The sequence below is a fragment of the Xiphophorus couchianus genome, chromosome 4, assembly GCF_001444195.1.
Source record: "Xiphophorus couchianus chromosome 4, X_couchianus-1.0, whole genome shotgun sequence".
NCBI classification, from domain to species: domain Eukaryota; kingdom Metazoa; phylum Chordata; class Actinopteri; order Cyprinodontiformes; family Poeciliidae; genus Xiphophorus; species Xiphophorus couchianus.
In genome coordinates this window covers 14,497,703-14,513,161 of record NC_040231.1, presented here as the reverse complement: position 1 = coordinate 14,513,161, position 15,459 = coordinate 14,497,703, and the positions used below count along the sequence as shown (strand labels likewise).

General features: G+C 39.0%; 1 protein-coding gene across 2 annotated transcripts in view; it reads right to left on the bottom strand.

Annotated features, from left to right (window-relative positions):
- Positions 1-15,459, bottom strand: part of kiaa1549lb (KIAA1549-like b) — a 65,323-nt gene that overhangs the window by 32,819 nt on the left and 17,045 nt on the right. Inside the window, exons 1-4 of one of the 2 annotated variants that reach the window (XM_028015712.1) lie at positions 10,186-10,191; positions 4,781-5,140; positions 1,426-1,908; positions 1,231-1,346 (exon numbers count right to left, since the gene is read on the bottom strand). In XM_028015712.1, the coding sequence (XP_027871513.1) occupies positions 1,231-1,346; positions 1,426-1,908; positions 4,781-5,069 (888 nt within the window). In that variant the 5' untranslated portion in view covers positions 5,070-5,140; positions 10,186-10,191. Of the gene's footprint in view, positions 1-1,230; positions 1,347-1,425; positions 1,909-4,780; positions 5,141-10,185; positions 10,192-15,459 lie in introns of those variants that run through there. The other variant, XM_028015710.1, reaches the window with a different exon arrangement.

Sequence of the window (15,459 nt, the reverse complement as noted above, 5' to 3'; positions counted from 1 at the left end):
TTTAACTGCTTTTTCCAAAAGAAATTTTTCACATATTTCTATCTGGCTGTGTTCAGTAATAACCTTGCATAGTTAAGAGGTGCTCTTAATACAAATTCACATCGAGCTGAGGTTTTAGAGGGCTGCAGGAGAGCGGGGAGTTAGGATGCTTTTTGGCACATTGGGAAACATAATTTGTTCCACAAAAAGCTAATCCGAACACAAAGGTCATTTTGTGCATGCACTGGATTTATTATTGGGGAAACACTGAGTGGTTTCATTTAAACTTTATCCCCCCCCCTTTTTTTTTGACCAGATCCAATGTATGCAAAATGTTGCTGCAATACCAGCAATATTGCTGCAGATTGTTTATAAAGATGTGACTCTGGTCATCCATAAAAAACTAAATGACATCATTTTCAATGTTGGTACAGTAACTCAAATTTGTGACACCACACTGTGTCTTCTGGGAGCCAGTCAACCTAATTTCTATATTAATCTTCATCTCTTCTGTAATAGCCTACATCAGGGTCCTTGGTATGATTACACACAAGATAACACGCAAGATCCAGTTTTCTTGCAAGGGTAAAATGAGGAACAACTCACCATTGCTTCACTGAACAACTGTTTCTCAAATAGTGAAAAAAATATTCAGCACAAGTAGATTTAGTTCTGCAAAAAATGTAAATACTCCCAACCTGCTGCTGCCATTACATTACATGGGAGCCGTTTCTTTTCTATGAATTCATCTGGTAAATCACATCCAAAGCTTTTTTTAAGCTGCTTCATCCTGTTGACCTTTGCTTCTTCCTCCACAGGCTACGGTTTAACCTCGCCTTCATCCCTGCTGCCCCCCCTTAAATCTGACTTAATCAGTGTCATGTACATCAGTGATGTTGCTCTGTCTGCTGTTTAGTGTGCGTGGAGGGCTGGGTGAGGGGGGTCTTCCTGCTGCTCTCCCTACCGCAGGCATTTTACATTTGCATGAGGAAGGTCAGGGAGGTCCCTAACAGACGAACACCAAAAATAAAAAGAACTTTGGAGACAGGAGGCTGGTGTAAGCACACAGTAATGCACAGTAATCGTTTGATTTGTTTGATCATTTATTGGTGTGATCTGCAGATTCTTTCAACTTCTGTGTTATCAGTGAATGTAACAAATCTCTGCAGCCAAACACCAAACACTTCTTCACACACACATAAAACTACACACACATTGTCATATTATGTACTGTAGAATAAGCATTCTTACCTGTGCTTGGGCTGATGTGTCATTCAAAGCTTTTCTGAGGCCTTGACTCAGTCCCCTTCGCAAGTTCTGTCTCTGAATGCTATCCAGCCTATTCCGTCTTACGTAGATTGACACAACTAAAACAGACAAAGAAGAAAAGTCAATTTGGAAACAAAGCATGAGAGAAAATAATATTCTTCTTCTCCAGAGTTTTACCTGTTTTCACCCATAACCTCTCAGTTATATTGCACTGTGGCTGTGGAGCCTCTGTGGTCGTGGTGAAAGGTGAGACGAAGACGGCGGTGGCCCCCCTCGGGGGGTTTGCTCTTTGGTTGGGTAATGTGAACGTTCTTCTGCTGGTATAAGTCCTGATGGTTGTGATGGTTCTTCTGGTAACAGGTTTGGGCTGCAGAGTGGTCGTGGTGGTCGACGCCATCATTACTTTCGGAGAAGGCGTGCTAGTGGTAGTGGTGGGAGTTTTTGTAGGCGGCGATGCGGTTGTTATGGTGAGCTTCACAGGGGCTGTCGGGGTATCGTGTTGCGGGGTCACCAGTGATACCTGAGATGTGTTCTCGATGGGCCCAGCAGAAAGGATTATCCTTTCTGACTGAGAAGAGCTTAGACTAACCTCATTTTCTTTGGGGAAAGTGGACACAACTGATTTAGATGTTCCAGCTGTAAGATCATCCATTTCTGACTCTGCAAGAACAAACGCCTCAGTCACTTGTGAGTGATCAGAACCTAATCTTAAGGTCAAAGCTGGTGAAAACCAAAGGAATGATACTTTCGATGGGTGTAAGTTTGGTGGTGTTGACAATATGTTAGTTGAATAAAACACTGAAGAGATTTTTTATAAGTATGAGGAGGACAACTGAGAGAATGAAGGTGATGGAAAAGCAATTGACTATGATGGAGATTGACATAAGAATGAAGGAAGAAGTGGGTTGATTGTAAAGCTGACCTCTTTGGTTCGGCATTAAAAGTAATGTTTGAAAATGTGACAGCCAAGTCAAAGGCATACTTGGGAAACTGAGTATGGGGCTTTCATGCTCTCATACCTCAATACAAGAAAAGTAGCTTGGGATAGTATTTCATAGTTAGTATTTATAGAAAAGAAAAGTAGAGACACATCTGCACTCCAGACAGATGTAGCAGAAGTTCCTATAATAACTCTGGCAGTCCACTGGAAGACACGGCAGATCTAGCATGAGCCAAAGGCAAATCAGGACTTTAGTTCTTATAGTTTGAAGTCCCTTGAGCCAAGGTAGAAAATGTATGCCCTCCAAAGGTGAGATACTTTGGAAATGGACTACTGGTGACAGCTGTTGAATCATCCAAATTCAATAAATGCACATTATGCTCTTGTCGCCTTCCAGTTTTTGATGTTCATGTGATGAGCCATCTGCTGCTAAATTAGATTTAGCACTGTCAAAGCTGCTAGATGCGTTTCCTGCTTTAAAAGCACTGCTTTGAACCAGAACTGGCTTGGTGGCTTTCCGCTTTGTATACAGAGCCATTAGTTTTTTGCCAGAGCTGAAAATAGCACTCGATGTCTCCACGCTGTTGTGTCCATCACTAAAAGAGGTAGTTACTGCAAAGGGAGCGGCTAAGGCAATGGTTTTTTGCTGGCTCAAAATTGAATTTGATTCCTCTCTGCTCATGCTAGTGATTGATCTCACAGCAGAGAAATTAATGTCATTAGTGTCAGGAGGAGTTTTGCTAAAGAGGAAGAAGAATGACTGGCATAGAATTCGATTGAAGGGTTTTTAACAGGTTTTAACACACAATCAAAATTTTCAGGTGAGGGCAATTTAGCAGAAGACATTCTGCTACTGTCTATATAAAAGAAAAAGAAACAAAGGTGTCTTTTAAAGTCATAAAAGATAGAAGACTGTAAACTGCCCTGTCTTGTAAAATGCTGAATCTCTGATCATCATAGACTCTTCATTTCTATTGAAAAAAGGGAGTAACATAAATACTTTTGGTATTTCGGTGGAAGTCTTTTGAAGACTGGTTTTTACGTGACATGTCTGACGTTATGTGATTTTGTTTTCTTTCTTGGTAGTCATCTTCGTTCTCTAATCTTCTAGAAGTTGGGGTTAAAGCAGGATCCTCAACGGGAACTTTATTTTAGGAGGTTGTTTTGAGGATGTCTACTACAAAATCACCCTCTCTACATAGAGTTTTATTCAGATTTCTAGATTGTTATTTAACTCTTTAATGTTCAGTCATTCAGGTTGTTTTCCTTGCATCCACTCTCTGCTGAAAAGAAGATTTTGCCCTTTTGTTGGGTGTAAATATCGTTAGAGCTGTCCAGCCTGTGTGGGCTACATCCTTGAAAGTGCCGTTATTGTTACAAATTCCTCAACATCTGACTTTGATGTGGACGAGGCTGAGGGGGCGAAAGCGTTGGCGGGGTCATGTCTCAGCTGAGTAAGTGAAAGTGAGTTATTCAGGTGAGATGGCACGTAAGCAGATCCCAGCTCAGCCCCCGCTATCCCTCCCTGGTTGTAATTTATATTGATAGCAGGAAGTCTGGGACTGCTTTGACCTGCTGCCATCAGTAAATCACCAGGGTTAGATCATGCATCTTCTTAGGAGGAAGCTACAAAAACGTGGGTTTGTGCTGGCTTGGCGGCCGTGGTTTGAGAGGGAGGCATTCGATCTGATGAAGATTGGGAGAAAAAGAAAAACTATTTGCTGGTTGTGAAGGTTGTTGCTGGTGTTACAGTTGGATTACCAACATGTGAAATGATTGATGACATGCCTTTGCTACTTTTACAGGATAAAGTGTGACTATCAGCTACAGTCTTGTCTTGATTCCTAATAAAGGCTGTTCGGTGTAACATCTGCTGTGTGACATGACTAGAAAGTGAATGGCCTTTAGCACGGGCAGACAGCAGTGCTGATGTGGGATTATGTGAAACTCCCTGCTGCCTCTGAACTGCATGACTCCTTTGATTGGATGAAATTGGAGAGCTGTTTTTAAGGTTATCAGCAGATACAGAGTTCAGGCTTATGTTCAGATTTTGAATGAATCCATATAAATTAACTAAATGATTCAGACCATTGTTTGGAGTAGAATAAAAAGTGTTGGTCATCGGCCCAAGTAAGACAAAATGACTGTTTGTCATTTTATTGCTATCTTCTCTGCTGGGCTTACTTAGGAACATTGATGACTGGCTTGTGGCGTTTTGTGTATCCCATTAAACAACATATATTGTAGGTCACCAACCCTATAAGAGGTGGATTTTGCTCTCAATGCTGTCTACCCAAGCCCGAGGCTCAGCAGGTAATAACGTTGCTACCTCTATCTGAGAAGCAGGCTGTGTTTGACGCACTCCCCTGACCCTAAGATGAAACCGCTTTGTTTATCTGCTCAGTGGAAGATGACTGAAAAAATAAAGATAAGAAGAATGATAGCACAAAGAAGAAAGATGGTGCTGGGTCGACACTGATGTCAATGATAAAATTTAAATGATGACAAGTTCTGCTTTCCATCTATAAATGACACATAATGGCTTGGAGGCATGGTATGTAGGGTATTTCTTAGAACGGCTAAAAATCAGACCTGAGCGTGCTCTGAAGCTGTCTCCGACTGACGATGATGAGGAGGACATGTCTGAATCTTGGCTGGAACTATGTGAAGGCCATTGGGTGGTGAGTGTATCATCCTTACTGACAGTTGGCAAGGTTCTACTTTGATCAAGGCTCACTGGATGTTTGACAGTTCCTGCCATCACAGTTAAGATGGAGGAAAAAGCCGGCTGTCCCGATAAACCTTCGCCCTCTACATCTGCGTTGCTGTCCGAATGAACCACTTGGAAAGGCACCTCCCCCATCGCTGACACCTCAGCCATTGGTTGGACATGAGGACTTGTGAATGCGGAGCTCCTCGGTGGGGAGCCAGAGGCATCATAGGTGGGTTTTTCTGCAAAAAGAACATAAAGAGAAGATTATCTATTTTTACTTTTACGTATAGCCCTATTTAGATGCCATTTCTCTGTTGAAAGTTCTTGTCAATTATGAGTCAACTCATCCACCACTAACACTATGTATATCTATCTGGCATAAAAATCTATCTATCATCAATACCAACTTTGTTGTGCAGGGACATGAGGCGGAAACATACCACCAGGGAGGTTGGCCTCAACCTGCTTTGACAGCCAATAAAGGAAAGTAATTAAATATATCACAATTATAGTAAATTCTTAGGAAACGCTGTTAGATTGCTGCAATAAATACCTGTCAGTCAAAGGTTGCACATTCTTTTATGAGTAATTTTAGATTGATTAGAAGTTGTTTTCTGTTATTTCTCTATCATTTCATAGGTGTCAACTGGCTCAAAAATGTATTAAAGCCAAAAATAAATGAAAATGAAGTATAATACAAAGTTTTCAGAAATTATATGACTATTAAATTATACATTAGATCTAAGCATTTATATGGCTATAACCTTGATTTATGAAAATACTTAAATAGAAAGAAATTGTTACACGTGTACCAAAGGGTTTGCTGTGGGTTTCCATTTCTACTTCCATGATATGGAAGTAGGGGTGGGAGTGGTTCTGGAGGGAGGTAAAGCTTTATACAAATGCAAGTCAATTACCATTTACCATGTAGGATGGGGCGAAATGTTTCAAACTCAAATTGGTCAGCAATTAAATAGAGCACTGAGGATGACAGTCAATGGTTAATAAGGATCTAAACTAAGGACAGATAAGAGGACTCAGCCTTGATTTAATAAAAAGGACAGTTCTGCAGCACTGTCACAATCTTAATGTTACTTACATAGTGTATACTGACTAAATTATATTACGATATTCCTCAATAAAGATATAACAGATAACAACCATTGCTCAATTTTACATTGATTAACTCTGATCTTTGTCTGAAAATAGAAATTTTTTCAGCATTTAAATATGTCAATAAACAACATGATCTCTGAGGAATTTTGTTTTGAGTTTAGTAAAAATCAAAAAAGGCAAGAAACATTGCCTTAACTTACCACATTAACCATTAACTTACCACATTAACTTTGGTAAGTTAATATTTTGTAAGTCCCTGTAACTCTTCTTTTCCCAATTTTTTGAACAGGAACAAAGGTAACAACAGTGAGTCTGTTTCTATCATAGTCCTCAATAAAAAAAAAATCAGAAGTCAGTGCATAAAAAAAGTGCCTGATTAGCACATCGTGTTGCCTTAACCTTGACAGTTAATGCCAGCATAAAGTTTGCTTACATACGCTATATACACAACATTTTGCCTTGAAGGATTTTCAGATTAACAAGCGTCACAGTGTCACTGTGGACAAAGCAAAAGCAGCTCATCTACTCCCCTTCACACACACACACACACACACACACACACACACACAGACAAGCACTGAACCGTGTAAGGTACAAATGATGTGTTACTCGAGGCTGGCAAGTATTTTTGCTTAACTACTGCTATGATGAGGGAGAATTTGTGGTTTGACCAAGCACTCAAGTAAACATAAAAAAATCAAATAGTATTCATTTTATGCCGTTTTTCTTCTATTAAGTATGAAACTCACTTTGTTCATTTCTTATTTTTGTCTTTATGGGGAATGTTTCAAAGCTGTAGTTAAGGCTTTTTTTTACATTATTATAAAGATACTTCTTGAAAATAAAATGTTACTTTAAGTTGTTTGCTCTGGTGCACTGAACAATTGAAATGTTTCTTTTTCCTTGTGCAAATGTTAAGACCTTCATAAACACTGCTCTGAGCCTAGGTTTGGGGTGTAAATGCATTTTTCTGACATTCCCCGACAGCATACCAAGGGCAGACAGTGGTGCATTCCCTAACGAAAGAAAACAGAGGCAATCCTTAAAGTAGAACAAATGGAATTATTCAAGAGATTGCAGCCACCTGAAATCTGACTTCCTGAAAATCACAAAATCACAAAACTCCTGGCTCAAAGCTGTTTGCATTTGCAAAAATCACAGCTCAGAAATAGGTAGCATGATGGATGTGGAGAGCAGAAACTAACCAACAAGATGCTGGTGGTGATTACCAGACTGAATTCAGCTGAAGTGGATTTGTCTTTCGTCCTTTTCCGTCCTCTTAGCTGGCCTTATTTGTGGCACGTTATCGACTCGACCAAACAGGGTTTCTTTCTTCCATTTTTAAAACTTAGCAGTCGTGTCACATCTGCCGCCCCCTTAGCAAGTTTCCACCGCTGAACTGCAGCAGTTCACACACTCATGTACGACTGCCGTTTCTGAGCAGACATGAGCAATGGTGTTTGAGGAAACCTTATAATGTCTGCAAGACGATTCAGCTTTATTTTATTTGTTTCATAAATCTCTAATTAGTTAAAATGTGAAATTGCTTTTCACATTTTGAAATGTTGAATATGTTCTGACAACCGGTTGATATGAACAGAAATTACAATTACACACTCACAAAATGACCACTAACAAAACAAAGGACATGAGTCCTGCTTCAAGGCCACAAAGAGGTCAGTGAGATCTTTTAAAGCCAATTAGTAAGCCCAGCGGCATCATAAATGTGACTGTATGCAAAAGATGCCAGCACAAGTGGAGGTGTGAGGTTCACCTGCGGTTTGCCACCTGCTCTGACGGTACGGAGCATAAGGGAACATTCTCAGCAGCAAACAAGAGGACAAGGTGTGCAGATGAAAAGGAGAGAGGAGGAAGTAAATGATGAGTTGGGGATTAAAGAGAAATTAATGAGAGATGACACATGATTGAACTCAGGCTCTCTGAGTATGAAAATCACATTTCTTTCCAAGTTTGCAGGTAAAAAAAGTAATATAAACAACTGTTTTTGTCTTTAAAATGTATTAAAACACAATAATACAGTAAGTTTTTATGTTGATGTTTTTTACAGTGACCACACTAAATGAAAACAGTGGAATTTTAATCATTGTACCAACACAGTTTAGCTAAAGTGAATTAACAAGGTTTTAAGTTAGGGTTAGGGTTGGGTCATATCTCACTTTTGAGATATAAATCTCAAAAGTGACATGCATTCACCTTCACACTCCTTTTACTTTTCACTCCTAAGGAAAAATGTGTGCAGTCAGGTTCCTTCTGAAGTCACCTAATAAGAAAATGATACCCTACTTCTGAAAATTTTATCTCAGTATAAATACAGCTTTTCCACAAAGGCCTCAAGTTTATCAGAGAAGACTTTTGAATAAACATGTGAAAACCAAGGAAGACATGGGGATATAAAACAATATTTGTAGCTACAAACTTATGGCCAAACACACAAAACAGTAGGTCGGGGTAAGAGCACACTAGCCATAGAGGCAGTCAAGAGGGCTACTATAAGGAGCTGCAGAGATTCACAACTCCAATGAGAGAATTTGTTGACAGAACATCCATTAGTTGCAAACTTCATAAATCTGTTTTTTTTTATGGAAGTACAAAAAGCTAAAAGTCCACAACCCATGTTGGCAGCCCTGACAGTCAAGGTGGTCTGGTCAGATGTGTCAGGATCTGTGTTTTTCTGTATTTATTTAGAGTTTTCTGTGTCCTTAAGTTTCTTCGTTGTCCTGTCCTCCCCTTGATTGTTCCCAGGTGTGTCTCGTCTCTGTGATTACCCTCCCGTGTATTTAACTCCACCTGTGTTCCTTGTTCCTCGTCGGGTCCTCGTCAATGTCGAGTCTAGTTGTCGTCAGTGTTTCCATGTGCTTGCTGTTCGTTGTTTGGACTGTGCTTCGTCATTAAAACCATCATTATTCATCATACCTGGGTCCGCTGCGTCTGCCTCACCAACCCTCACCACCCGCACTTCATGACAAGATGTTTCCAAAACTGAGCCTTTTTGTCCACATGCAGAAGATTGTGTTAAAGAAAATGAACATAACACATCAACCTGGTCACACCAGTCCAATGGCATCATGATGTGCCTTATTTCTCCAGGAATCAGGCAAATCAGAATAGAATGGAAAACTGATGTAGTCAATACAGGGCAATCCTGCAGGGGAACTGTTTGAAGCGGCAGAAGTCACAAAATGTGCAAAAAAAATGGAATTAATAACTTTGTTAGGAACCATAAAGTCAATTAGAACAGAAGTGCATTTAAGCTGAGCTTTGTTTCAAGTTAAATACCAGAATGCATTGACAAAACATGGAGAACAAGAATAAGTATATAATTCAAAGATTCAATGTAACATTTCCCTGTTATTTCTCATTTAAATGGATGTTGTAGAGATTAAATGTATATAAAAAATTTAATTTGCTCACAGTGGTGCTTGTCATCTGTTTACCTTTGCAATAAAATCAAAGACTTGAATATTAATGTAAATGTTGGTTATTAAACATATACTGTAAGTATCTTGAGATAAACAATCAATTCAATGTAAACTTCAAAAGCAACAACCTTTGTCAGCTTTCATTTGAGCAAGGACACATAAACTGTCTTAAGTTTTGATTTAAAAGTGCCTGTAAATATCTTCGGTCAATTGCTCTTATTTATATCAGTGGAACACTTTATTAAGTGTGTCAAAAATTATTCACATTTGTTATTGAAACAAAGAGTTGTTATACGCAGGACATATTGGTCACCGTTAAATAAAAATATCCATTCTACTCTTAACACAACACCCAATACCACAGGCTCCTGAAAGAAATTAACATATGATCAGTAGGTCATTTATTCATTACAAAACATTTGGTTTTAGTGTACTTTTTAAAAAAATAAAAACAAGGCTCTATGACCCTGCCTTGTATTTAAAACCTTCTTCTTCCCAACCCTGGTCCTCAAGGCCCACTGTCCTACATGTTTTAGAGGTTTCCCTGCTTTAATGTGCCTGATTCAACTGATTGCAGTTCACCAAACGCCTGTTAATCAGTCATCAATTAAAATCAGCTGGACTGAAGCAAGGAAATACCTAAAGCATGCAGGGCAGTGTGCCTTGAGGACCAGGGTTGGGAAACGCAGACCCAAACCACAGACCTCATTTTCACACTGATTTTCCACCCTCTGCAGCCAGCATTATCTTTGTGCTACCAGGGCGCAGACGTGACACTAGTGGGGCCTGCACTGCTCCACTCTTATTATGCACACACTTTCTTTTTGCTTTGAGCTGTTTTTGTTCTCTCATGTGCAGAAAACAGTAAACAAGACAGTATAATTCAAATAGTAGCCTATCGGTCCGCTGCAAGCACAGAAACACGCTGAAGAGGCCGGGTCGAGCTGTTTTTTTGATTTTAATGGAAAGTGCCTGAAAAGTATATTTTACGCATTGGCTCGTATAGAAAAGCAGTACCACACGCAACTGCTTTGAGCTGTTGTTCTTTTGAAATTATAAACTAATGCGGCTGAACGTATGCATTTTCATCTGGTTTCAAGCTTGGAGAAGAAAAACCTGCAGGTTGTGGCCGAGATGGACCACTGGGCCAACAGGATAGTTGTAAAGTATGTTACACAGGCTGAACCTTTTCATTTTTCTGCATATGTTTTCATGAACCATGAACCTGAGTCCAGTTTTTTTGGAATTTTATCTGATAGGCCATCACAAAGTAGAGCATGAAAAAAAGAAAAGAAATGTGTTGTGTGCATTTCCATGAGTCCTCTTTCAGACAACTCTGTGCATAAACTTCATTTGCTGCAAACAGGGTTTCACATCATTTGGTGCATTTTAATACCAGCTTTACACATCTAGAAGCAGAAATATTCCATCATTATTCCACCATTGGGCAACAGGCATGGGATAGGTCACCAGTTCATCACTAGGCAACAAAAGACAAACAAACATGTACACACTCACACCTAGAACAATTCACGTTATGGACTGTGGGAAAAATCCGGAGTACACAGAGAGAAGCCATGCATGCGCAGGGAGAACATTAAAACTCCATGCACAAAGAACCCAGAATTCAAACCCAGAATGTGTTTAGCTTGTTGGTGATGTTCTCTGTCAGGTCATGCATCACTGGATTCATCATTCACAAGTCATTAGATTTGTAGTTCAGCAATGGTTTTCTTTCTCCACACTTCCATAAATTTCAGATTTTGAAGACCACAACTAATAATTGTTATTTCAGCAACTTCAATTACATCCCTGTGCGACAATCAAATCTGGGAACATTGTTTTATAACCATTCTCATTTTTTCATCTGTTATGAAATTTCATATGTGGCATTTAATGGCAGCAAATTATTAACATTTGGCCTGGAATTCACTGTTGCTGATGCTTAGGACATTTCTGGTCAAAAGAAGCTCTGCAGTGGTCAAATCAATCAATCAATAAATCAAGTTTAATTGTACAGTACTTTTCAGCAACAAGGCAGTTCAAAGTGTTTCATAAAACACAAAGAGAAAAAGTCATAAACACATCATAGTTATTAATTTTGAAACCAGTAACAATTATTACATTTTATTGAGTGCCATCATCAAAATCCTCAGTGCACATCAGATATCTTTGGTGAATGTTCCAGTGATTATCTGTTGAAAGGAATGCTACAGAGGTGGGCTTTTAGCCTTGATCTAAAGGAACAAAGAAGGCAAAAAAAAATGGGCTCACTTTAAGTTATATCCTATGACCACATGATTATTAGTAATAAAAATGTACACAGGAAATGTAAATGCTCTGTTTAAATTAACCCATTTTGCATGCATTATTTTATTAATGATGGGGTAAGTGAAAAAAAACTCTGTAACAGCAAACAGAACAGTGACTCAGAGGAAGAGATGCTCTCACCATCTTTCTCTCTTTCTCCTGCCCCGTCTTCCTTTCCCTCCAGATGAACATGCAGCCACTTTTCAGCCTGACAAGTCAACAGAGTGACTCCTGTGCTGCAGCAGCTCAGGACACTCTAGTTATTAAGGCTTATGTTGTTGCAGTCATGTCCGCTCCTATTACAGTTTATAGAGCATGTTCTCTGCTGCCCGTGTTCCAATGTTACAACTCGAATTATTTGGGATTCAGTGAGAAAAAAATAAATAAATTGCATTCTGGTCATATTATAGACATCTCTTCTTAAATGTTCCAAATACAAGGAGCTCACTACTTGTTTCAGTCATATAGAAGCAAAAAAAACCATCTAAGCAGGCATAGTCATGTCTAGTAGGATGAGTCCAGTCATGAAATTATGGATGGTACACTGTGCTCTCTAAACTAAATGTTACAATCATTTCCTCCTGTATTTGCACCTCTGTGTGGTGCATTAGACCAATCATCCCATTGAGAGTCTCTTCTTGTTTGTCACTGCCGGTACTGGTTGAGTACAGGATACTCACAGTCCTCTAATTCTTGGCTTTTAGCAAAGCCTTTTTTTGGAAGCGACAACGTTCACGTTCTCTCCGGGCTCAGATAAGTGATCACATATCAGATTTCTCAGACTGTTCAGCGAATACAGAGGAACAAAGGTCAGCATGAAGAGATCATGTAATTCCACAATTTCTATCATGTTTAAAACCTATAAATGGCATCCAGCTGCTTTTGCGTCTTTGATAATGTTGGGATTAAGACTGGTTTAAGAACTAGCATCTTCAGAGCTGCTTATTTTTCTCCAAACTAAACAGGCGAGTGGAGTGTAGTCAAAGAAAAAAACAGGTAAGCTTTGATGTGTCCGCCTCGAGCAATGTAGCACCACCTACAGCTCAAAGGGCAAGATGCCTGTGACTAATGAAGCTGGATTTAATTTGGCATTAGTTCAGCAAAAACAGCAATGTGAAATTCAACCAAAATTTATTTCATTTTTTGAAGATATAAATATATACTCACTCTCATCAAAGTCAAATCCAACATTAGATAAAAGTTTGATAAAGTTCTCCTGTATTTGTTTGTTTTTATGAAAAATAAAATAAAAAAAGGTGTGGTTCCCTGAATCTTGGTGTTCTCTTCCATCTCAAGGTTTCAGTGATCCAAAGAGCGTCAGTAAAAAGTAATACAATTTAGAATCAAATGAAAAAAATGCAGATTGTTTCAAGTAGATGGCTGATACAGTGACTCACATTTTGACTTAGCTTCAACAATCTTCTTGAGTTCACTCCTATCAGTTATTATGAATCAGGTTAACCAGACATGAAGGAATAGCAAGACTTTTTCATCGTATAGCTAAAGTTAGAGCATCCATCCATCCATCCATCTTCTAACACCCTTGTCCCTAGAGGGGTTGGGAGGGGTTAGGCGGGGTACACTCTGGACAGGTCACCAGTCTGTCGCAGGGCAACACAGAGACAGACAGGACAAACAACCATGCACACACACACCTAGGGAGAATTTAGAGAGACCAATTTACCTAACAGTCATGTTTTTGGACTGTGGGAGGAAGCCGGAGTACCCGGAGAGAACTTCACCCACCATGCAGAAAGACCCCAGGCCGGGAATTGAACCCAGGACCTTCTTGCTGCAAGGCAACAGTGCTATCAATTGCACCAACGTGCAGCCTTAGAGCTGAGCAGAAAGGTTAAAATTATCAAAAGGATCTTACTGTAAATTAGTCAGCAAAAGGGGGAAACAAAAAACGTGCAGAACTTTACACCATAACACAGTAATGACAGTCTGCAATCACTGGAGAAAATATGAGATAACAGTGACTGGGCCTGAACAATACCAGTAAAACATGCTTGTGTTGGTGAATGGCACAATTATGATGTAATATAAAAGCAAATAATTAAAATGTGTTAATGTCTTTCTGCTTTGGGTACAATGAAGGAGACCCTCGATAATGAGTAGTCTTTCCAGGTGATGAAAGAACTAAATTCATCATTTATTTCTCAATAACAAGACTCAGTTAAAAAATAGCTCTGCACAAGTATCTGCTGTTTATGCAAGGACAGAATTTTATATTCTTAATGACTTGACTAAGTTGCCACCTGTTTACCTGATAAAAACTTTACTACTTAATTACCTCATGCGAAATCGATATACAGTAAGGTTGAAGTTACTCCTCATCAATAAAATGAAAAGTTGTCAGTAAAACAAGCTGAGTTCCATTAACAAACACTCTGATCTGTAAAGATGTATGAGCATGTCTGAGCAAAATATTCTTTTGATGACTGAAGTGATCCAAAGAACCTCGTTGAGCCAGACATGATGACTGAAAGTCAGAAGCCTCAGAGAGCTTCTTCAGGCAATTGCAGACCAGTAAAGATAAGATTTTTCTTTACTTCCTACACCATGTCCAGAGGCAAAGCTGGCCTCTCAATCGAGAGATAAAAGAAAAGGTAGCAACTCACCATGGAAATTTCACAGGAATTAAATCTATGCATTAGATTTCATTTCTTTCAGTTGCTTTTTTTATCTAAATGTTGTAATTCTCATCATTTTGCAAGAAATAAGATACATATTTGTTCACAAAACTGGGCTCCCAGAGATGTTTTCAATAGACTGGCAGGAATTCTATCATCATTGTACCTATTTCCTGATATCTTCTGATAAATGAACAGAGAGGAGGCTGTGTCAAACCAGGCTAACGGCTGTCTAATGGAGACATACATATCAAAGCGAACAGGCGACAAGTGTAGAAGCATCACTCTATGCTCGGGGCGGTGATGGGCTGGGAAATTACAGCAGCCATTTCACATGCCAGGCTGTTGAGAAAAGGCAACAGATAGTGACAGCAAATGATGAATAAGGCAAATACAAATGCCCCATACTGTAAATGACATTTTGTTTTCAAAAATGGTACTTTGGCAGAAGGAAAAACCTGAAAGGTACAAATGTTGACATAACTGGAAAGGTATAAAACAGATAACTGCAATGAACATGTGACAACTGTGCTGCTCTGTACAGTCTGATCGTATCAACCTGGCCTACATAGCAGGCTCAGTTGTGACTGGTTTGGTCTGGGAAAAGACACGTGAAAGTGTGTTTGAATATGAGGAGGTCCAGATTCCTCCTCATATTCAACTGGGAAGCAGTTAAAACCATTAGATTTACCTGCTTCCCAGAGCAGTTAAATCTAATAGTTTATGCTATTAGAATTAAGCTCATATAATATTTAAAGCAGTAACTTCAAATAACTGTTACTTTGACATTTTAATGTATATTTGTGTAGGTTTTTGTCATAACTAGGTTAGCATTTGAAAATTATTTGAAAATAACTTAAAGGAACAATAAAATGGTAGGAAGTACACAATGCCCAATGAATAATATTACCAAAATTAAAATGTATAAACTGGACAAAATACTTTAATTTTGACATTGTGAGCCCAGTTTATGAACTTTTTTCTGGGTGGAATCAGTCGTTTTTTTGCACTAAAAATTATTTTATGCATTAAATTAGGCTATGTTTGTTTGATAAT